The sequence below is a fragment of the Epinephelus moara genome, chromosome 17 (genome assembly GCF_006386435.1).
Source record: "Epinephelus moara isolate mb chromosome 17, YSFRI_EMoa_1.0, whole genome shotgun sequence".
Classification (NCBI taxonomy): Eukaryota; Metazoa; Chordata; class Actinopteri; order Perciformes; family Serranidae; genus Epinephelus; species Epinephelus moara.
The window spans coordinates 21,082,267-21,107,072 of NC_065522.1; the positions used below are offsets into that span (position 1 = coordinate 21,082,267).

The 24,806-nt window shown below is 41.6% G+C and overlaps 2 protein-coding genes across 4 annotated transcripts in view; both read right to left on the reverse strand.

Moving 5' to 3' along the window:
* LOC126404257 (SLAM family member 8-like) overlaps positions 1–9,923 on the reverse strand; it is a 26,074-nt gene extending 16,151 nt beyond the window's left edge. For both annotated transcript variants that reach the window (XM_050067345.1, XM_050067344.1), the window contains exons 1-2: positions 9,881–9,923; positions 3,180–3,273 (exon numbers count right to left, since the gene is read on the reverse strand). In XM_050067345.1, coding sequence (XP_049923302.1) covers positions 3,180–3,273; positions 9,881–9,908 — 122 coding nt within the window. In that variant the 5' untranslated portion in view covers positions 9,909–9,923. The remainder of the gene's footprint in view (positions 1–3,179; positions 3,274–9,880) is intronic.
* A 177-nt stretch (positions 9,924–10,100) lies between these two features.
* Positions 10,101–17,581, reverse strand: si:cabz01074944.1 (SLAM family member 8). 2 transcript variants are annotated; one of them, XM_050067349.1, is made up of 8 exons: positions 17,486–17,581; positions 16,788–17,093; positions 15,747–16,028; positions 15,339–15,443; positions 13,946–13,996; positions 13,135–13,185; positions 12,700–12,750; positions 10,101–10,122 (listed from the first exon to the last, which is right to left on the reverse strand). In XM_050067349.1, exons 1-4 carry the CDS (start codon positions 17,562–17,564, stop codon positions 15,394–15,396), a joined length of 717 nt encoding a protein of 238 aa, XP_049923306.1. In that variant the 5' UTR covers positions 17,565–17,581; the 3' UTR covers positions 10,101–10,122; positions 12,700–12,750; positions 13,135–13,185; positions 13,946–13,996; positions 15,339–15,393. The 2 variants fall into 2 exon arrangements, with proteins under 2 accessions (XP_049923306.1, XP_049923305.1); XM_050067348.1 differs by lacking the exon at positions 10,101–10,122 and having other exon boundaries at positions 12,420–13,056.
* Between the last annotated feature and the right edge of the window lie 7,225 nt (positions 17,582–24,806).

Sequence of the window (24,806 nt, forward strand, 5' to 3'; positions counted from 1 at the left end):
TGTGTGTTCTTCACAGTCCAACGTTGAATCTACACGTTTCTCGTGGATGCTGATCCTAACTACAAACTAACTTGAGTAGTCTGTCTAGTTAGTCTGTTTTAAGGCTATATAATGTGCCATTTGTATAACATATAAACATGTCTAAAGTGCCCTCGAAAACACGCGGAACTTAGTGCCCTCTTCAGTGGCGAGAACGCGCTGTATGTGCCCTTCTTTTTCATTTCGCCCCTACCCTAAGTTTCGCCCCAAGTCTGTGCACGCCACTGACCCCTTTTCTCGTTGGTTTCTGATGCCACAAGCCACTCCCCAAGCGCCGGATTTTGACAACTTCACAGTGAGACCGGGCTCATTGGTCACACAGATTCCTCCTGTGCTACACCGGCGCCTGAGAGTGCAGGCTGCCTTTGGCTGCTCTGTGTGAGTGATTGAATGACTGTGTTTTTTCTTTAGTGTATGCTTTTCCCCCATTGCTCCTGTGGGTGTGAAAGCATTGTCTTTATATATCCTATGGATACTGTGGACTGTAACATGAAACGGGACAGCACAAAACTTGTCTACATGAGGGAAGATCTGCTCGCGCTGAGGAAAGGGAGAGCTGCCTATCCCCGGGGAACTAAGGCGGAAGTATCGTGGCTGCAGGGCTGGAGCTAAAGTGAAGACCGGCTCAACAAACAGTAAGCGGCGGAGATATAAGCCATCACTTCCGTCCATACTGATGGGAAATATCAACGCGCTCCAGAACAAAGTCAATGAGTTAGCGGGCTTGATGAAAACTGAGAAGCTTTACCAGCTTTACCAGCCCTCACAGAGACGTGGCTAACCGGCTGCATCCCGGACACTAACGTGGAGCTGCGGGGATTTACATCTGTGAGAGCTGACAGGGACACCAAAGCATGCGGTAAGAGCAAAGGAGGGGGGCTCATATTGCACGTGAACAACAAATGGTGTAATCCTTCTCATGTGACTGTTAAAGACACTCTGTGCTGCCGTGATTTGGAACTACTAGCTGTAAGCATGAGGCCATACTACCTGCCCAGGGAGTTCACACACGTCATAGCTGTGTGTGTTTACATTCCTCCCAGAGCTGACGCTGGAGCAGCATGTGAGATTATACACACGTCAGTCGCACGGCTACAAACTCAGCACCCCGAAGCTTTTCTTGCTATTTCAGGGGACTTCAATCATGTCACTCTCACTTCAACTCTGGCTGCTTTCCATCAGTTTGTGGACTGTCCAACCCGTAAAAACAGGACTACTGACTTGTTGTATGCCAATGTTAAAGCTGCATACACAGCATCCCCTTTACCACCTTTGGGAAAGTCCAACCACAACCTGATTCACCTGACGCCCCTGTATACACCTTTGGTGAAAAAGCAGCCCATAACAACTCGCTCATTCAGGAAGTGGAAAAATGGGGATGAGGAGATCCTCAGGGACTGCTTTGAATCCACAGACTGGAATGTCATGCTGGATTCTTTTGGGGAGGACATTGAGGGCTCTACCCACTGCATCACAGACTATCTGAACTTTTGTTTGGATGCAGTGGTTCCTGTCAAAACAGTGAACTGCTTTGTTAACAACAAACCCTGGGTAACCAGTGAAGTGAAAGCTGTTCAGACAGGAGCTGAGGAGACTCCGCCCTGGGAAGTCAGCTGGTCCAGACAGGATTTGTCCAGGGCTGCTGAGGGCCTGTGCTGCGGAACTGGCTGAGCCCCTGCAGCACATCTACAACATGAGCCTGCGTCTGGGGAAGGTTCCATCTCCCTGGAAAACATCCTGCATCAATCCGGTGCCGAAGAAGGGGCGACCAAACAACCTCAATGACTTCAGACCGGTGGCCCTCTCCTCTCATCTGATGAAGAAACTGGAGCGGCTGATTCTGCACATCATAACACCTCAGGTGCAGCAGGCCCAGGACCCGCTTCAGTTCGGCTATCAGAGGAATGTAGGAGTTGAGGACGCTGTACTGTATCTCCAGCACCGGCCCCTCACACACCTCGACAGGGAAAGTGGCGCTGTGAGAATTCTTTTTATAGATTTCTCCAGCGCCTTTAACACCATACATCCTGTCCGCCTAAAGAACAAACTCACCACCATGCAGGTTGACCCAGCCCTCATGTCCTGGGTCACGGATTACCTCACGGGCAGACCTCAATTTGTCAGGTTGGGGTCCATAACATCTGACACAGTGACCAGCAGCACGGGGGTGCCACAGGGGACTGTACTGGCCCCCCTCCTCTTCACACTCTACGCAGCGGACTTCAGGCATGACACCGAACTCTGTCATGTACAGAAGCTCTCTGATGACATTGCTATCGTCGGGTGTATTAGGAGGGGGGATGAGGGAGAGTACAGGTCCCTTGTCAAGGATTTCACCACCTGCAGCTCAACACCACCAAGACAAAGGAGATGGTACTGGACTTCAGGAGGCGCCGCCCATCTCTTCTGCCTGTTAACATCAGCGGCGAGGAGACTGAGGTGGTTGCCTCCTACAGGTACCTGGGGCTGCAGGTGGATGACAAGCTGGACTGGTCAGTTAACACTGATCATGTCTACAAGAAAGTGCAGAGCAGGCTGTATTTCCTGAGGAGACTGGCGTCCTTTAATGTCTGCAGGAGAATGCTGCAGATGTTCTACCAGTCTGTGGTATTCAGCACCCTCTTCTATGGGGTGGTGTGTTGGGGAGGCAGCACCAAACAGAAGGACACACAGAGGATGGACAAACTCATCAAGAAGGCCACCTCTGTCATCAGTGCAGAGCAGGAGTCTGTGGTGTCGGCGGCAGACAGGAGAACTATTTCCAAACTGCTCTCCATCATTGACAATAGCTGCCACCCACTGCATAAACTGGCGATGGGGCAGAGGAGCTCATTCAGTGGGAGGCTGCTCTCACTTAACTGCTCCACAGACAGGCTGCGGAGGTCCTTCCTGCTCAGAGCCATTAGACTGTTCAACACAACACTGGAGAGGGGAGGGAGATGAGTTGCGGGGGGGATTTGCACATTTGCATATTTGCACATCTCACTGTCATGCTTTTTTTATCCTATATTTATTACTATTTATTCTTGCACTTTATTCTGTCTTTATGCACTGTGTGTATGATTGGTGTTTTTATGTTCATGTATGAGCAGCTGAAAATGCAATTTCCTTCGGGATTAATAAAGTACCTACGTACCTACCTACCTACCTGGACGGTAGGGTTTGACCATGACGTAAAGGCAGAAAGGAGCACTGCAGGGTCTTGCATTGGATTCAAGCTGCAACAGGGGGCTACTGTATAGAACAGAGAGACACATTTAACACTGGGGAGGTAGCAGCATTTTAGACGTTGCATAGGTCTGATAGAAAATGCAGAGTCTCCAGCAAGATGCAGTGGTGGACTGGGACAGAAAGGCCCACCACAATCACTCACACAACTGTCAGTTATAAATATATTATATGATATAAAGGTGTTGGTTTCTTTCAACACTTGAGGGGACACATATTAAAGAGGGTTTCTTGGGCTCTTTTTTGAGCATCAAGCACTTCAATTCCTGCATTCTGGTGAATTTTCACGCACCAATTTGTGCCTTTTATGCATCTGTTTCCTGCTGTAACTTGTGTCACTCAGCCCCCCAATACATACACACACACACACACACACACACACACACACACATACAGACCTGCATTTATTTCAATATCCATGTTACAAAGACAGTCACGTTTCACAAAGGCTTACGCTATGGCAGGAAAAAAGAAAAAAGCGATCCACACACTTTTAGCAGTCCGAGGAAGAGCATCATGCTCGAAACGTCACGCAAAATAAAAAATTGCATATGGGAGCTCTTTTGGTGTGCGGATCGCTTTTTTCTTTTTTCATGCTTTTGACACTTTGTGATCCAGCACCCAACCCAGTGGGCTTCAGGGATGTGCGTGTCCTATTTTTTATTTACACTATGGCAGACTCATAATAAAACGACCTGAACCATAGTAACTCTCTTCTGCCTGCCTGCTCACGGCAAGAGAGGAGCGGGAGACACGAGGCAGCCAGCAAGTTGCTAAAAGGGTGTGAAAAGTCCGGGTCAGAAGTATTTTTCTGGTCTTCCTTGTGTTTTGTCACACTTTTTGTTGCAGATGCTGTTTAATGAAGGTACATAGCCCAAAGGGGGAGGGGTTTAACATGTGATTGGGCCAAAATAATTTAGAATATATAGCCAGGGCGGCACGCTGGTGTGGTGGTTAGCACTGTCGCCTCACAGCAAGAGGGTTCCCTGTTCAATCCCGGGTGTGAGAGTCCTTCTGTGCAGAGTTTGCATGCTCTCCTTGTGTCAGCGTGGGTTTCCTCCAGGTACTCCAGCTTCCTCCCACAGTCCAAAGACATGCAGGTTAATTGGTGACTCTAAATTGTCCATAGGTGTGAATGTGAGCGTGAATGGTTGTCTGTCTCTATGTGTCAGCCCTGCGATAGTCTGGTGACCTCTCCAGGGTGTACCCCGCCTCTCGCCCAATGTCAGCTGGGATAGGCTCCAGCCCCCCCGCAACCCTCAAGAGGATAAGCGGTAAGAAAATGGATGGATGGATCATTGGGCCAGGTTACATGTGTTATTGGCTGGTCAACACACCATACTGGCCACCAGGAAAAGGCCAGTATGCCAGATGGACAGTCCAACCCTGAGTCACAGTGGTCAAGTAGGAGAAATTTGGACATGACCAATGCCTAGATAAGTGCCTGGTTTCCTAGTAAGGAAAGGGCTCCTCATTGTCTGACAATCACCACAGCACTGTCGACAGTGATGGGGTACTTACTGTACTGTATGTGTTGAGACTACAGGACGTCAGACAAAGTGCTGTAAATTAGGTTGAATGGACAGGAACCTCTTCCCCCAAAGAAACACAAGCTCAGTCTTAGGCCATGGTTACACCTCTTTCAGGGTGACTTTTGTGATTTAATGCACCAGATCAGAACTCAGCTGTGTCTGGATTTGTGTGTCCAAACTGGACGCTTTAATGCCACCTGCCCGATTGGATAGTGATGGAATTCATTTTTTTCCACAGGTATGTTACAAATATACCGCCGCTTTGTCAGTGATTTGGAGTGATCTGAAAGGCACCTTTCACCAGTGGTGTAAGAGCCACAACGTGTGAGTAGAAGTTAATTTAAATGTCATGCAAAATTAATTTCTAGACACTGTATAAAACTTAAATATTGCACAAAAATGCAATAGGACCAAAACGCATGTATGTTTAATTTTGATGACGACGCTCCTGTTTATTTTGTAATTTACGTCATCTTCAGTTTAGTTGAGCAGAGAGCTGCATGAGGCACGGGAGCACATAGTTTTGTACCATGTGACTGAGGGTAATTTCAACTTTTCAGTCAGCTCATTAGTGGCTTCCTTGATATTCTGAGGGATTGCCACTACAGGTGGTATAATACGCACCACCGACCAAAGCTGTCAAATGCCAGCACTATGTCAGTGGACATCGGCGTAAGATACTGATGCACAAAGGCGCGTTTCACAGTGTTATGAAACGCACTGGCCAGCAGCATTTTGTATTGCTCTGGGTAACAATGTAATATGTGGAGCACGAAAGTCCATCTGGGGCAGGCGAGGACGGGAAGTGAACAGGTCTGACAAACCCCCAACTGCAGCCTGCTGTTCACTTCCTGTGTGAATGCTGAGCCAAACCATGATGTTTTTTTTCTAAACCTAACCACATGCTTATGTTACACAAGGAAATAAATGTAAATGCAAGGTGTTTTACTGACGTTGTAAGTTTATTTTCAAAAAAGACTGTATGCATCTAATGAGCAGAAACTGTACATGTCCTGTGAATACTAACGTGTATTTTGAAAAGACACAATGCACGTAACAAGAGTAAATTGACGCTGTGTCACAGGACATCAACAACAGACGCAGGAGGATACCTAGCACGTCATATGCAGATGTGAAAGTCCACAAACAAAGAGGTGATATTTGATGAATTGGGATGAGATTGCAAAGGCAAAACATGTGCTTTCTGTTTAAACAGTACAAATGTCTTTTAAGTGGTTATGTCTCCAGTAGGCTATGATTTCGAGTGCACAGCTGAAACCTACATGGTTTATTTACGTAAAGGCCCAGCTGATAGGAGAGGTCTGAATATATCGGACTTCAACAGATTTTCCTGGATTACTGGATAATGGAATCCCTGGGGCTTTCCAATTTTCTTTATATTTGAATTATCTTGTAATGATGGCAGGAATGTACGCAACACGCTTTGTCGACAGTGGAGACAAGTGAATAACGCAGCTAGTGGTACACAGTGCTATATATAAGACGACAGGTCTCAGCTGTGCTCGAGCCGCGGTCATCCCTTTGCTTTTGCTCAGGAGAGAAGCCCTGGGACAGAAGAAGATGTTGCAGGAGACTTACATTTGACAAGTCGTCCAGACTGTGCCCAAATGTTGTCCACACCTCACTGAGATCTGAACTCAATGTGAGCCAGGCCACCTCGGCATGTGGTCTGGCTGACAGAAATCCCGATGCGAGCAACACCCGGGTTGAAGCACACAGACTTGACAGTTAATGTGTACCAGAACCACTGCTGCTAACCCTAACCCTGTTGGTGGTAGATAGGAACTAGAGAACTAACTTCTTACCTATTTATTTTTGCCCTTCCTGCATTCTCTTAAGTGTTATTTCCTCCACAGAATATGTAAATATTGTGCTCTGCTGTTTACTCTGCAGCGTATCTGTCTTTGCTTGCATGCATCTTTAGCAGAATCTAAGTCTCTCATGCAGCCTTGACCACTTGTGAACACAGAGGGAAGTGAACTACCCACCATCAAAATAAAGGCCGTCTCTGTGGCTCATCTACAACAAATGACGATACACCTATAAAAGAGGATGTATAGCCATGCCGCATAGTCTTAACTTTAGGGCGGAGATGTATTGAATATAAAAAAATAGATGAAGTTAAAAATGCATGGATTGGATGGGATCATGAGAGCAGGAGAGGAAAATTATGTCATGAATAACTCCTCAGCAAGAGCCATAACCTTTGACGCTACTGCAGACTGTCTGGGACTGTGGTTTCACTAGTCTTGACAACAACAACAAATATAGAGCACTGGTGGCCACTGTCTAAATATCACTCAATACCATGCAATAAACTGTGCCTTACTATGTGGTGCTTCTGCAGAGGTGGTCTGTGCACTGCAACTCACCTTGACTTCCTATGAATTTAAAGTGATGTGCCTGTTCATAGTTGAACCCTGACGTGAAACCCACAGGGTGAAAGAGAAGTGGTAGTGATGCTGCCCACTCAAAGAGCAGCCTGCTAAATTGTGTTTGATACTTCACACGATTTGATATGTCACTTCCATGCACGGGTGTTACTTCAAATTCTCAAGATTTTTATGATGGGTAATCGATGTTCAGTCCTAAAATCTCACCGCACGGCAGCCACTTCACAGAGTGATTGCATTCAGATTACTCATGTCATGTCTGCCACTTGTTTTGTTTTTTTCCAAATCTACAAATTGTAACCACTTCAGAATTGTAATGGTGGATTGTTTTTTATTTTGTTTTTTACTCTAAATCAGTGGTTCCCAACTGGTGGGTCGCGGCTCTATTCTGAGTGGACTGCAAGTGACTTTTCCAGTTTTATAAAAAGCACACTTCAGCTGAATCCAAATGCGAGTATGACGCTGAATGTATTAAACTGTGTGGGCCCTGAACTAATGACTGAGGAGAAATCTGAATTCCATGGCTGGACCAGTTGGGAACCACTGCTCTACATGCACTTACAAGTTATAAGCACTTTCTTCTCTGTCCTTTCTAATGGATGGATAATCTGAACATGAGTAACCACCTGTTATTTAAAAATGACAATAAATGGTGTAAACAGACCTTTATAAACCAAACAAAACATGAGATTACTTATTTTTCACGAATGGTTAACTCATGTCAGCGAATAAAGTGATGCTTTAAAACACACTGCGTATATCTTTTGCATTCTAGTCATCATCACAACTCAAAATAATCTCAACTAGTCCATACCCATTGAGTGCACAGTTGCCCACGAACAGTTTCACATGGTGTGTGTTTGGGATACAGGTCATAGGAAATTGCAGATTAAATAGTCAACTGAACCCATTAAGAAGAGCAATGTATTCAGACAGAGTTTTTGCAAATTTGATAGTACGATTGCTTTATTGAAAGTACAGCAGTACCATTGCCAATAGTGGGATAGTTAGTGGGCTAAAACTGTAGTTGAGGTAGCACATTGAAAGGCAGATAGTTAAAGTCATTGCCTTATAGAAGCTCAGTTTTAGTAAGTTTTCCAACTTTTGCCAAGAGGGAACTTTAGATATTGGTCCCTAGATTATGTTCACCGAGTTTCATGCAGATCGGTCAAACTTCCTAGGAAGAGATCGATTTTAAGTGTTTTTCAAAAAATTCAAAATGGAGGAAAATCTATATAACCAGAAGTTATGGGTTCTTGATGCAGATGTGCTCCTCATGAGGAGAGGCATCTCTGTGCAAAGTTTCATGTCTCTACAACATACGGGGCACGAGATATGCCCATTCAAAGTTTGCAATTTCAATCGGTTGCTATAGCGCCCCCCTTTGGCCAGTTGATGTAATATTGCTTCATTCGCATCCTCCCATGACCCTCTACCACTGTGAGACAGACAGACAGAGTTTTTGTCATTATATAGTAAGATTTCTGAAGAATCTCTGGAAAACAGTAAGTTCAAAACCTCCCGAGATTAACATTTTGTGTACATAATCAATAAGTTGCATCGAATAACTCGATTAGGTTCAGTTTGTCTACTCATTTACATAGTATAGAGGTTTTTCTTTTTTCAGACAAAGAGATTAAGAGATGCTGCTTTACCTTGACATGTTTCGACTGTCAACTTCAGTCTTCTTCAGAAGCGTCATCTGACGTGCGTCGTGACGTGTCTTTATCAGCTGGTGCCCCCTCATCCCGGTTGATGGAGTCCCCGGCCCGCTTCCTGATCTCTATGGCCTCCTTGATCCAACGTTTGAATTTATTGCTTTCTGACCCTATGACCTTCGTGTTGTCCCAGTCCATGACGTGATTGTTTCTCTTGCAGTGATCTGACATGGCTGATTTTAAGCTTTCCTGTTCTGCTTTTTCTTTTTGGGATCTTGTGAGTTGTCCTGCCGTTTCCTTTTTACATTCTTTTTTATGTTCGGTTTTTCTTGTGTTAAAGCTTCTCCCTGTTTCTCCTATGTATGTTTTTTCGCATGGTATTTCATAGATTACGTTGCATTTTTTGTCTGTGTCTATTCTGTCTTTTGGATGTACTAGAAGTTGTCGGAGTTTTGTGTGTGGTTTGACGGCTGTGTTTATTTCAATTTCAATTCAATTCAATTTTATTTATAAAGCCCAATATCACAAATCACAATTTGCCTCACAGGGCTTTACAGCATACGACATCCCTCTGTCCTTTGGACCCTCACAGCGGTTAGGGAAAAGCACCCAAAAAAAAACCTTTCTGTGTTTTTTTATTGTCCTTTGTATGCGTTCAGTTCACTGTGTCTTTGTTGCTTTGTTGCTGTCTCGAAGATCTCTTTGTCTGAAAAAAGAAATATCTCTGTACTAAATAAGTTGCATCATAAGCTGTTTGTATCATGAGAAAATCAATTCAGGACAGTCATAATAGATCAAACCAGTGTCTCCCTATTCATTTTCTGGTGACATTCAGATCCCTAGTCCATTCCAATGGATGAATTCTTTAAAAAAAAGCCTGAGTAAAAATATTTTAATTGGGTATTTTGACATGTAGAAGTAAAATAACATCTCATGTTTACATTAAATACATACATACAATACATTATGTACTGTAACAATATCATAAATAGACTTAAATGTGACTTACGCTTCCTCCTTGCCTCACAAACAGCCATGCTTGTTGAAAAAAGGGGGCGTGGCTCTACTGCAGTCCATTTTAGATGATGTGGCACACTGTGATTGGCTTATAGACATCCAGTCAAGTAAGTCTGTGTATTGGTTGGAGTCAGGTGACAGCGCTCATAGATCTAGACATCCGGGAAAAGTTGAATCCATTGGAATGGCCAGGGGAAGTGAATGGATATATAGAGAACTTTAGAAAGCTACGGACTGTTTAAAAAAAGAAAAAGACAAAAGAAAAGTTAACTTAAATGAGAAAATGGCACAGATTTTAACATAAGATTTTTTTATTATTTATGTTTGCACACAGGCATATTTCCAAGGTGGCAATCTGAATCGCTTGCAAGGGCCCTCTTTCTCTACAGGCCCCTCCACCCCAGGGGCCCCAGTGCAATCTGCCTATATTAATGCCCCTGCATGGGAGCTTATTTCTACATCAGATGTGGCCCCCAGGTCATACTAGTCCTGTGCAAACAGGGCTTTACATTGTGAAAAAGATGTCTGTAAATCAGTGGAGACATTGTTTTGAGCGTCACAACCACCTCAAAATGACATCTTTCACTGTCAAAATTTGATCCATTTAGTCCGATAACTTTTCAAATGTCTGGAAGAGCTGCATGATTAAATAATTTCATCCCCATTCAAGCTAGCCAAGGGATAAACCAGGAATCAGTCGCTCGGCCAGCTAACATCTCCAGTGTGTGTGTTCTGTTAGCTCAGTGATGTGAAAGATCCACGTAATTTTATATTCGGGAAGTCAAACCTTTTGGCCTTTATGCGCCAATGAGCAACTTCAATAGGAATGAATGGGGTCCCGCCTCCAACGACCCAGAAGATGGAGCCTATGAACTTTGCTGAACCCACTGATTTTTGCTCTAGTGCGACCATGAGGTTGACGTTTGTTAGTTTTTAGCAAATTAAAAAATAGTAACAACTATTTGTTGAATTTTGGTACCAATATTCATTGGACTGAGAGGAAAAATCCTATTGACTCTGGTAATTAATGGGTCAAATACAACAACTAATTGTATGCACTAACTGCATTTCAACATGCAATCTAAAATTTCATACTGACAGTGAAGCATGGATGTATAAAAAGACTTGGATACAGCATTGGAGGTGGGGCCTCATTCATTCCTATTATAAGTTGCTCAGAGGCGCATAAAGCCAAAAAAGCTCAATTGCCACATATAAAAATTACTCGTATGATCGGCACTGATTCCGCAGTGGCGAAGAAATGATTCAATTGTGTGTCTCTTTTGGACTTTCAATTGTAAACAAATCTTGATAATGAAACGATTCATGTTTCGGGGGTTGTCACTAAAAAAAAAAGTACACTGTTTGGCGTCTATGAAAATTGGCTTCAAAGCTCGATGCACTTCCTGGGGACATGCCATGAAGCTGAGCCTTGAGCATTTTTTCCTATCACCCTCAGCTGAACTGTGTTCAGTGCTAATTAGCAAGTGTTAGCATACTAGCACACTGAATTACAATGGCAAAGATTGCCTGCTAAACATCAGCATGTTAGCATTGTCATTGTGAGCATGTTAGCATGCTGATGTTAGCATTTAGCTCAGCCTCACAGAGCTGCTTATGTGGCTGTAGACTTGCTTTTGCTTCTACCCAAAGGGATGTTGAAAAAAAAGATATGATATAAAGTTATCGAAGTGGTGATTTCTACACAATAAATAGTAGACTGACAAATTATTTGATTGGTTTAAAGTGAACATGCTAAACTTTTACCCTGTTAGTTCAGTGTTTGATATCCCCTCAGCAGAAACGGGTGGCACTCCAGCCAATTAAATGATAAATAGTCATTTAAAGACTTAAAGACTTTTTTTTTACTTTATTTATTTCTATGGGCACCTTATTTATTATTATTGTGGTTTTTATGTGACTTAATGTGAGCTACTGGATACAAGGATTCCCCCATGAGAATGAATAAGGTATCACTCTATGTATGTATGTATTCACAATTCTGCACATATTCTTCATTGTCTGTATAACAGAGCAGAGCATTAAACACTGAACACAGTGTTAGTTTGTTAGCAAATGGGCAAAATTAGGTAATTTCCTTTTGTAGCAGTCATGATCGTTATGTGGATCAAATGCATCAGCTTCCATTTTAGGGACTTTTCATACAGCATTTTCCTCTTTGTACCACTATTTTCTATTTCAAACATCCTTATCTATTTTGATGACATTTTTAAGTCGCCCCTTTGAGCTCTCAAAAGTACCAGCAGACTTTTTACTAGGTAAAACCCTGGAGTCTAACATGAACATGTTTTCTGACATTTCTTTTGAAAGGAGAAGTGAGACAGTGACAGTAAAATGACACTGGCCACTGAGTCATCAAAGAAACAGAACCAAGTCGTAGTCGACACATTTAAAAGCACGCCCTGTTGTCTCAAATCATTTTGAAAAACTCTGAAACATGAACCATGAGTTCAAAAGTGTATATTTTTTTATTTATGGCTACTCATTCATTTTGACATAAAACTCGTTTGCTAACATAAAAAAAAGTATCTTTATTTAATTACAATAATCACAGCTACTGACCAAAAAAATAAAATAAAATTAGAAAAAACACTCACATATACAACCTACATCTATAGTATTTGAAAACCCAAAAGGGAATTTGCTCAAATGGAGAAAAAAAAAACATTTTAAATGTAACATTTTAAATTGTTGAAAATAATCTACAAAACATGCTTATTCAATTATATTACACAATCAATCACAATAAATGTGCGCATGCTTCAAGATATCCATCATGCATGTACTCACTGATGCATCTGCAATGATAATTGATCACAAGAACCACTGAGCAGCAAGTAACTGAAAGGACAAGCACATTACGCCACCAAGTGGATAAACATGTAAACCTGCATGAGAACATTTTATAAATGTGAAAAAAAAAAACTGACAGCATTCAGCTTACAACATGGTAAAAGAGCTTTAAAAGGTAAAAAAAAATGAAAGCAATCCATTATATACTACAACAACTATATATGTATATACAGTTGAGTTGAGGACAGAGGAATGCACATACATTTTACTTTATGTCAAAACTGCTTTAACATGAATTTCCGTTTTCATCTGTGCTTCTCTCGTTTTGCTGATGATGCACCGCTCTTTATGAATCTGGAACCAAATTAGAGGAAACGACTGAAGGAATGAATTAGAGAAATGGGGGGAATAGTGGTATAAGTTATACTGTACCTTTCCCAGCTTCTGCAGAGCCTCTCGTATTTTCATAGGCACAATCATCACCTACAGGTCAGAGATAATTAATGCAAGGTTACATTAAACATCATATCTGTGATACCATTTTAAGCAACATTAACCCACAAAATGCTATCAAGTTTGTTTGTTTTTTTTTAAATTACACTTTAAAATCTAATCTAAATCTAACAGATGTCCTCAGTTTGTTCTGATATAGAGCTATAGAGAATGTCTGCTTGCATGCAGGGGGGAGGGCCGAACCTGTTGTGCGTGAGATGCAGAGCTGATTACAGACCATTGAAATAAAAGAAGGAGACTTGGTGCGAGGGAACAAATCAGCCCTTAGCTGACATGTTTCATATATATATACATCTCTCCCCATTTCACACTACACTGTCCTATCCATGAAAGGCAAAAATGCCCCAAAACAACTATGACAGATATGATCTCATATGTATTTCACACCTTTAAATATGAGCAGCCAGAGATGTAAGTTAATTTTACAGTTCCCTTTTACTTAGAAGTGTTGACCATACTTAGCCACATTTAGACAGTGTTAACACCACAGCATATACAGTATGTTCAGATGTCACAGTTTGGAGGAATGCTGTGCACACATATCTTTTAGTTAACAACATTTTGCACCCAATTTCTGAAAGATTGTATATGAATATATTGTGGGAGTACGCTGTTATCTAAATGCATATTTTGCATTCATTTTAAGTGTCATATTTTGCCAGGATCTCTAAATTTTAACCACTGAGTTGTCAAAAGCTTCTCGTTAATCAAAGTTTACTGTGTACTGTACCTGTTTCAGCATCTTTAGAGCCTCTCATCGTTTCGTAGACAGAACCATCAGCTACAGGTCAGAGATAATCAAGGTAAGATCATATTAATAGATGTCTATGGGTGTACGATAAGAAAATAGTTAACTTTAAAAAACAGTGTTAAAAGGTTTAAAATAGTATTTAAAGTGAACAGAGGTGAATGGAATACTGACAATGGAGAAGAGAGGAGTACACCTGCTGCTGAGTTTCATCTTGGCTGACTGCTTGAGACTGGGTGAGCGTGTAACATGTAATTAAAAATGCATATTAGGAGTCATTTTAAAAAACTAGCAAAAGTTGCGTTTTCTGCTGGGATAGCTGGACGAAAAGCAAATGTTTTATACCTAGCAATAGTCGTGTTTTCTGCCGGGATAGTGCAAGTAAGAGCGGGTCTTTTTAACCAAGCCATCACTGTGTATTTTGCTGGGATAGTGGAACTATGAACAATTGTTTTTTGAGACATTATTGCATTTTCTGCCAGGATATAGCAATGAAAAGACGGTGCTGTATTTTCTGCCGGGAAAGTGGGAAAAAAAGCAATTTTTTTACCGAGCCATTGCTGTGTTCCCTGCTGGGAAAGAGCAATGAAAAGTGGTTGTTTTTCCCAGCCATCGCTGCATTTTCTGCCGGGAGCAATCGTTGTGTTTTCTGCCGGGATAATGGAACTATAAACGGTTGTTTCTTGCCAAGTCACTGATGCGTTCTCAGTTGGGATAGCGGGACTATAAGTGGTTGTTCATAATCAAGCCATCACTGTGTTTGCTGCCAGGACAGCATGATGAAATGTGGTTGTTTATCACTGAAACACTGCTGCATTTCCTGCTGGGATAGTTGGACGAAAAGCAGCTGTTTTATACCTAGCAATCGTTGTGTTTTCTGCCGAGATAGTGGAACTAGAAACAGTTGTTTTCTACCAAGCAATCGGTGCATTTTCTGCCAGCATAGCTGGACAAAAAGCAGTTGTTTTATACCTAGCAATAGTTGTGCTTTCTGCCGGGATAATGGAACTATAAACGGTTGTTCATCACAGAGACATTGTCATGTTTTCTGCCAGGATAGAACGATGAAAAGTGGTTGTTTTTTTACTAAGACATTGCTGCATTTTCAGCTGGGATTGTGCCCCCAAAACCAGATATTTTAAGCCAAAATATGATCCTTTCCAAACTATGATTAAGTGTTTGTTTTTGTTTATTTGCCTAAACCACACATTAATCAAAGTGCTGTTGAAACATAACGTTTAAACATAGCCACTATATAATAACATACAAATGTAACGTATCCGTGGTTTGCAGAAACTTACAATGCCAACATTTTTGCTGTTGACTAGGTTGCAATCAGTGTTACCCATCTAATATCAGCAAGAGGAGGTCTTACCCTTTGACTTTGTGTAGAAAACCAGCAAGAGCAGCAGTGGAATAATCAGTAAAATTCAAATAACACGCCCAATAATCAACAGCAGATGAGATGAGGGGCCGGCCACTGCAATAATAATTATATAAACAAACTTTTAAAAGCAGTCACACTGTAATGCATTGTAAATACTTTAAAAGATACAGATACAAAAGTAAATTATATATTATATATCATAGCTAGTTTAATGTTTCAACCATTCAACCATTGTCCTTCTCACTGTTCAGACAGCAATAGCAGTTAGATAGTAATTGTCAGATAGTAATTGCAGAAATTGTCACTGGCCACATTGCATTAATGGATATCTGTAACATAATTACACTCCCAAGACACTAATAACACTAATAACTATATTCACCTCACTGCATATACCTGGTTTAGACGAGTCAGCTGTATTGTTGCTGCAACTCTCGGTTCTGGATGCTGACATCTCACTGACAATGTTGGAAATAGCGCAGGTGAATTTGGTTTCTCCGTCCTGAGGTCGCATGCTGTATTCCAGGCTGGAGCCAGTTATAGTTTGGTTCCCCACCGTCCAGTTGTAGGTGACATTGCTTTCAGGGGGTGCAATGCACTTCAGCAAAGCCGTACAGGATTCATTTGAGGGGTGCCAGGTGGAATTGAAAAAGACGTCGGGCTCTTTAGTAATGGGCTCTAATGAGACAGCGGACAGAGAGTAAAGACAGTAATAGTGGGGGTGTAATCCTGGAGATGTCTTCTGGAGGGGAATTTCCTCTTTGAATTTAGCATGTTAGAGTAAAAACATTCTGTGCCTCTTTGAAACAACTGGACAATGGCATTTCAGTTTGGGCTGAGTTGCTTTGGGAATAAATTACTAATCTCCCCTTAATGATTTTAAATGAGCAAATATGCTGTAATCCATTGAAAGTAAAAAGGCGAAAACTCGGACTCAGCATTCCCAACTTCGAATCTAAATGCATCCCAGTGTGTATGCTTGGGAAAACATGGACACCTGCCGCAAATTTATGTAAGGTGTCTGAGCTTCATCTACAGCATCTACAGCAACATCAGTAACCACGGCACCATTACAGAAAAGAAACAGCACATATAATTAGTGTTTCTCAAAGTTGCTCATTAAAATAGCGTACAGCAGCTCAACATAGTGTAAATGATGACATAGTGTAAGCCCATGAACCACCAAAGCCAATAGCATGCGTGGATGCTACAACATTGTTACAGAATGTTTAACGACACAAACACGACATAAAGTAATATAAATGATGAAAATGTCACTCTGCGTGGGTCAAGTTTCTGACTTAAAATTCGGACTTAAATTACCCTTGCATGTCGATGGGGGAGATTGTTTTCTTCCGAGTACACTATATTGCGGCAATAGCACTTTAAAACATTTACTTGACAACATAAAGTTTGACAAAACCAGAGAAATCCTACCGTGAACTTGCAGGGTGATGACGACTGTTCCCCTTTGTTTGTCAGTCACTGCTGAGACAAAATGATAATCACGAGAATCTTGGAGAGTCAGTTCTCTCACTGTTAAACTGAAGTTTGTGGGGTTAAAGTCTAATCTGCCCTTGAACTGATGGTTTTCATCAAGCTTCTTATCTTTTTCTGCAATTAATGATGATCCATATTTCCAGCGTGCCATTATGACCCCTTCAGTTGGTAAGCAGGATGACAACTCCACGGTGTCTCCAACTTTCTTATGGATGACACGTTGACAACTGGAAGCCTCCACATCTGAAACACATGAGCAAACAACAGAAGGGTATAATCTTTTTGCCACTGTAAAATTGATCTTGATATTATGACTGATAAATGTTCTTTAATGTTTACAAAGAGAGAGAGGAAAGAAGGAAGGAAAAAGGGGCTTTGTCTTTTAAAAATTAGGATTTCTTAAAGAAAACATTTGCAGATGTAAAACATTATTTTACATGAGTCAAAAAAATGCAGTAGGATAATATTTGAAAGTAGTTTTCACGTAACTGTAAACACACATCCAGGAAATACAATGAGCTTGACCGGTATGCTTTGGCTGTACAAATCTAAACTCATGAAAGAGTGCATCAGGCCAATAAATACATCTTGTAACAGTAAAACTGCACAGTTTGACTGAGCAGAGGCATACACACCATGGAGGAAGAGCCAAAACAGCTGCAGAGCACAGTATGTCAAGAGGCAGATCGCGTATCGGAGGCAAACACCAGCCATCTTTGGGGGTAGGGGAACGTCTGCTTCCTTCTCTGACAAGTTAGAGATGGCCGGTGAGTGGAACAGGAAGCAGAACATGCACTGTGGCTACGCCTGATAAAAAAAAAGTTAAACAGATTAGAGTTGAGTAAGACATCATCAGCTAGTTTTTTTGTTTGTTTGTTTTTACAGCCAGCTGTTTTAGATTGAATTTTACAAATCTACCATCACACTATATTTTATTGGCAGGTGACAAAAACTAAATGTGTCACAGTGTGCACTTCTGACTGCCATACATGCCATTCTCTCAGTTAACCCAGTTAATTTCCACTAACCCCACCTCTTCACCACCCCTACCTGCCAGCCTACCTGTCCACACATCTCCCATTCCTGCCGGTCCACCACACCCACCTCATCAAGCCAACTTATCTCACCTGTGCCTCATTGCCCCCTGCCACAATAGATTGTTCTTTGTCATTTCTATGCAAGTCTTTGCAGCGTTAGTTCCCAGACTGATATCTTGTTGCCGACCACGCCTGTCTCTGACTCTTCTGCTTCGTCTGCTCCCCGGTAAACCACTCAGCCTTCTGTCCTCGACCAGGAACTCTGTTTCCATGTTCCTGGTTTCTCTTTGCCTGTTTCACGTAGCTGTGTGGAGAGACTGCTAGTCAGCTCTCCGTTGTGAGTTTACCTTTTCTGCTGCCTGCGATTTCCGGTGCTGTGGATTACCGTGTCACATGGCTGCACATTCTGCCTTTGTGTGTGTGCTGCAAAATCCACTCATCACCGCTGGTTCTTCGACTCCGCACCGGGTACAACACACGTACAATTGGCGCCTCACAAGTGTGTTGGCTTCCCTGTGTTCACCTGGTATCGGACCTTCTGTTCATCTGCTGTCGCCTCCTGTCTGCTACCTCACAGTAAAACTGCACACTTTGAACTGTTTGTGTGCTGTTTGTGACTGAACCTGTGTCTTGGAAGGCCCTGAACCAAGAAACTGTCTCACTGTTGTTTACCTGCCTGCTCATTCTGTGATGACGAGCAGTAACCACACCTGTTACAAGGTGTTAGATTTACCGCAGTGACCAGTGACACCACCAGAAATTTATTTACAGGGATGGCCAAACGCAGCCACTAAAAATCTTCAGGTAGCACACGAAACCAAAAGCCATAACTGAATTTTAGGATTGAAATGGAGGCAGTGGAAGGGCCAGGCATTGTATCAGAGGGGCCATGGCCCCCTCTGGCTCCACTCCGGGGCCGCCACTGTTCCTGGCCACATAACTTAAAAACTGAAAAATGCACTTAATTACTTAACGGAGAAACTGATATGTGTTGAGGTAAGTGTCTACTTTGAGCAAGAAGAACTTAATCATATCTTGGCAGATATTTCTACATAACTGAAATTCTGTTCAGCCCATTACTATAGTGGTGTTTCTTCTGGAGCACGTCTCTGCAGATTAGTCCATGATGTCTTTAAAGTCTCTTTGTCAATTCAGTAGGATCAGCATATCAGCTGACTGGAAGTACTTGGTGAGGGTTATATGATATAATTTATAAAAACTGAAACACAAACCAGATTAATTCCTGAGAGTGTATTTTCTTTATTTGACAATAATCTTTCTATCACAACTACTTAAAGGACTTAACATAACAATGAATCTAAAGATGCAATAATGATACTTATGAGTACATAATTTGACCATTAAATAAAAGAAAACAAGCATAGCTGCCTTTTTTACATAAAGAGAACATTAACACTATATGCCCAAATGAATGAAAACAGGTTTTCTTTTCACATCATTAATAAGCAATCTAAAATAGTATTGCATAGTAACACACATTAAACATCATGCATGACATCATGCATCATTCATGCACTCACAAATGCATCTGCAAAGGCGTTTGATCACAGAAACTTCTACAGGAACTGAATGCAGAACTGCGGGGCACCACCAAGTGGCTAAAAATTACATTGTGTGCAAGAGTCAATTCTCCCTCCATGATAAAGTACAGTAATTAAAGCACAGAAGCATTTACATTTGTCTTATGAAATATCATTTATACATCAGTTTATTGTTAATGAAAAAAATGTTGTCTATCCTTGACTTTGACTAGTGAAACTGCACTACAAAAAATGTTTAACTTTAAATACACTCGCGTCATCAAACACAAAGTTGGGTTGTACAAGACAGAAAATCAGCATTGGACTTTACAGATTTTAGATCATCATTGAGCCGCAAGATTAAATAATTTTATCCCAAGTTATTCAAGTTAGAGAAGGGCTTAACCGGAACTTAAAGGGATAGTGCACCCAAAAATGAAAATTCAGCCATTATCTACTCACCCATATGCCGAGGGAGGCTCAGGTGAAGTTTTAGAGTCCTCACATCCCTTGCGGAGATGGGGCTAGCAATAATACTACACCTAATGCAGACTGGGTGCCCCAGATTAAAACGCCAAAAAAACACATAATCGAAACCACAAAATATCTCCATACTGCTCATCAGCTCGGTGCAAAGAGAGGCAGAGCTACAGGCTACAATGAGGCTAAAAACAGAGTTCATATGACGTTTTTCAGAACTTTTTATGTCGGGGCTTCAGGACACTTGGATCACTACGGACGAGCAGTATGGAGATAATTTGTGGTTTCAAGTTTTTTGGACGTTTGAATCTGGGGCGCCGTCAGCCTCCATTAGGTGAAGTTTTGTTGCTACCCCCTCTCCCCTGGGATCTCCGCAAGTGATGTGAGGACTCTAAAACTTCACCTGAGCCTCCCTCGACATATGGGTGAGTAGATAATGGCTGAATTTTCATATCTGGGTGCACTATCCTTTTAACCACTTGACCTAAGGAAGTCTATAGTGTGCTTGCTGTGTGGGCGACACAGTACGGAAACAGTGCTGATCATCTGGGAAATTTTGTATGTAGCAAATGCACCTTTGGCTTCAGTTTATATGTCATTCCTATGGTCTAAGACAGTCCAAAAATATAAGGGAAACATGAACAACCCTCCAAAATCCCAAAACTAGAGTGCTAAAACTAAAACTTGTGATTTCATAGGGCAGTGATTCCCGAGTGGTCAAACCACGCGGTCCAGATTTCTCCGTAGTCATTAGTTCAAGGTCCACAAAGTTAGCACATAGAAGCTTGTGCCGGAAATTCACCGTACGTAAAAAATTAAGTGTGTGTTTTTACAAACTTAACATGTTTGCGAGTCACTTGCTTTCTATTCAGAATGAACCCACGACCCACTTTGAGATTGTGACCCACCAGTTGGGACCCACTGTCATAGGGTATGAAGTCTGGAGCTGCGTCATAGACAGTGAATTGGGAAAGATGTTATAGATGACACTGAGAGTAGCCAGGGCAATGTTCTGAGTATATGGGTACATTTTCTGTTTCAGAGCTGAGAACATTACGATAGAATAAAGCTCATTTGGGTATAAAAAAGAAAACAAACATTCTGTGGGGCCACAAAATCAGGGTCCCATTCATTGTCCATTCATTGTCTGTGGAGCGATAATTAAGTCCTGATGTCGTCATACGAGACAATAATAAACTCTCAATGTCCTCAAAGGGCACTTCCTAATTCCAATGTCTTGTCTTTTTACTGTTGCTATAATTGGTCAGATTTGTTGCCATATCAAACTACAAACATTATTAATCATAACAAAACAAGTTTTAACCATAAAATGTGATCAAGTTTTGGACCTTGTCCACTTGCAGACTGACTTGGCAGAGATGGCTGCCATCTTGTTTTTACATGGATTAGTGTATTGTGCTCTTACTACCACTAGATGGCACAAAAAAGTGGACAACAAACGAGGACAATTGCTCTGAGTTGAGTAGAATGAAGTATAAGGTAAAACAAACCCAAAATGTGATGTCCTCAGGGGGTTAAGTGGCAACAAAATAAAAAAGAAGATATATCAATGAATCTAAAAGCAAAACATCTCAACAGTTCTGCAATTTAAGCTGAGACCAACAGGAGGTTAAATTATTTCATATAATCTACTATTGAACTCCGCAAGTACTAAGAGACTACAAAATACTAAGAAATCTGAGGAGCAGTTGGACTACTGCAGAAACCGCCATGAACATTACGTTCTTCAAGTTGTCATCTGTGCCTCACTTGTTTTGTTGATGATGCACTTCACTTTATGGACCTGGAACAAAGACACAATAAAATAAAAAATAAAAAAAGCTGAAAAATAGACAAAACTGTACTGAACACGGGTTGGTTAATGGTAAATGGACCTGCACTTGGACTGCATCTTTCTAGTTTTCTGACCTCTCAAAGCACTTTAACCCGACATGTCACATCCACCCCTTCACACCCATTAACACACTGGTGGCTGAGGCTACCATACAAGGTGACACCTACTACTCAGCTTAAACGTACTCACACTCCAATGAAACAGGCATAGGGAGCAAGTCTATAATAGGGTTCAGTCTTGCTCAAAGATACTTCGACATGCGAACTGGAGGAGCCAGAGATCAAATTGACCCTTTATTAAGCCCCGCCCCTTTGTGATGGTCCATCAAGCTGTTGGAGTGAGCATGGATTCCGCGCGTAACTGCACTCCCTGAAGAAATATTAGCAACTTTTTGGAAAAATGACAAAGCAATTTCAGGGAGAAGGAGACAGAGGGGTCTACAGTCTGTGTTTGAAGGATATATCCAGCCTGTCTAACTCGGTCCATCGCACTGTGTGCAGATGAACAGTGTTTGGCTTCCCCCTGTGGCACCAGCCGTCAAACCTCCACCAGCGGACGGACGGAGAGCTCTGGGGGAGACTAAACAATGTTCATCTGCACACACTGCGATGACACACAGCTAGTTAAATATCAGCAAAGTTTCCCTGCTTCCCTTCACTGGTTCCTGTACAGCAGGGTCTTTGTTTCACTGTTGTAATCATTAAAAAGCAAAAGCAGCATGTGTATACATTCAGTAGGCTATATCTTCAGTAGCTAGCTAGCTAACCCTACACTTTTCAGGGTCTGATTTCGGTTTTGGAACAGGGAAGAAACGTATATCTTTCTCCAACCTCTCCAGGTAACGAGTATCATTAATACACGACGTGCCCCAGGCACAACATTTAGCTCCAAATCCACAAAACCAGCCTGAAAATGAAGGAAATCTGAAACAATTGCATTAGACTCTATGGAGCACAGCCGTATAGCTGTTGGACCCCTTTCAAAGCTGGCCACTGCTACACTATGATTGGCAAGTATGCATTCGAGGGGTAAGACTTAGCGAAGGGTCAATTAGCGGACGATCCGCTCTACTTCCTGAGCTATGGACGCCCCAATATCTGACATTTTAATTCAAGTTTCAGCTGGTTGCAATCTGCAACCTCACCACTAGATGCCACTTAATCCTACATACTGGACTTTTAAGGGGACAGAGTAACTGTAGAATCTAGAATTAGAGGCCCAGATGATACTTAATTCAGTTTGTTAATCTAATTAAACCCTGAAAAATATTTGTAGGCGATTCTAATAATTAGTTGCCAAACTATGAACCAGAGAAGAAACAAGCCAAGACACTGCTGCTCAGCACAAACATACACAACTCAGCTTCACAGTTTGTCTGACAGACATATATTGCTTTGATAGCCAAATTTAGACAGCAAGGAAACCACAGCTAATATTTTTACACACTACAAAATACATAGATGCTGTGCACCAGTTATTTTTGAGGTGGTACAAATAACCACTGCATAGTTACCTTAAATTATCGCTCATGAAATTTTAAAGATGATGATAGATTTTAAATCAAAACTTTAGACTCAGGTGATGAACAGCTTCTGTTAACGTACCTGCATTTTAACACTGATTCATGGTACATTCGTGTCCACTGGCTCCTTATGCTTACTCCTCTTGTCAAGACCTTTGAGATGAATTGAACAGAATGTGGCATCATTGTATTCTTTATTTTGTCCATATTAAAGACGAATGAAACAGATTATTTCCACATTAAAATCGTTTGTACTGTACCCTTTCCAGTGTCTTCACAACCACCCACTGATTCGTAGATACAAACGTCACCTACAGGTTATTGAAAATAAAGACAAAGTCAAATTAGTAACTTTACCTCTGTGATACAAAATTAAACTTTTATATCACAGACTGACTCTGGGCAACATTTTAACCACTGGTTTAATTAAGTTCACCAGTGTTAAGCCTGCAGCAGAGGGAATGCTGTTGGAGGGTAATCTTGGAGGAACATTTTCAAAAAATGAGGCCCAGTCTTGAAGACTGCAGCATTTATAACCAGCAGCTATATCAGATACAGCTGTGAAAGCATTCAGACCTTGAAGAAGAGAAGAGTATGTTTGCTGTTGCATTTCATCCCGGTGGACTCGTTCATCCTGATTGGTGGTCTGAGACTGCGTGGATCTAAAATATGGAAATGGCGGTAGATTTAGCAGGAATCATTATAAGTATTGCTGAGTTCAAAGTGAGAGAAAATAACTTTGCACCAACCTGCTGCAACATAAATCTGTAAATTAAAAAAAAAATACATTTATTGTTTTTTTGTTTGTTTTTCTTTAATTGCAAAATATTCTCTTCAGTGTCATGAGAACTCTGCAGTAATTTTACTCTCACCATTGGACTTCATGAAGCAATACAGCAAGAGTGGGAGGATAACCAATAAAGCTCCAGTGAGGACCCCAGTGAGCAGTGACAGAAGAAATGAACTGTCTTCAGGCTTGGGCGCTGCAGAAAGACACTGTATTATTAAAACAACATATAACTGCAACACATCAGTTACTGATTTAACAGTTTTGAAGCTACATATTCTCACTCCCAACTTGTCAAATACAGACGCTTGGTCAGTGAACTTTCATGTTAAACTATGATGCTCTAGGTACCCCTCCAACATCAGTTTTGGACGCTCAGGGATGACGTGTCAGTTTATACTCATTACACGCATTGTGTATTTCTAAAATAAACTTCCATTTTCAAAAACAAGTTTGAATGTAAAAAAAAAACAAAAAAAAACAAACAAACTTCATATTTAGGTTTACTCACTAAGGTTTAGGGAACAACAGTATGTGATTAGTATTAAAAACCCCATAAAGGTTTGGCTTAAAATAAGTACGTTTGTTACTAACGTTAGAGTGTGGATACCGGACCTGAGCCACACGGGACCCGTTAGAATCTGATGGGTTGGACAGGGTTTGGATAACAAATCAGAAATTTTGCTCGGGTTTGGTTCAGGTTCAGCCCACTTCACATGCTGCTGTGTTGTGCT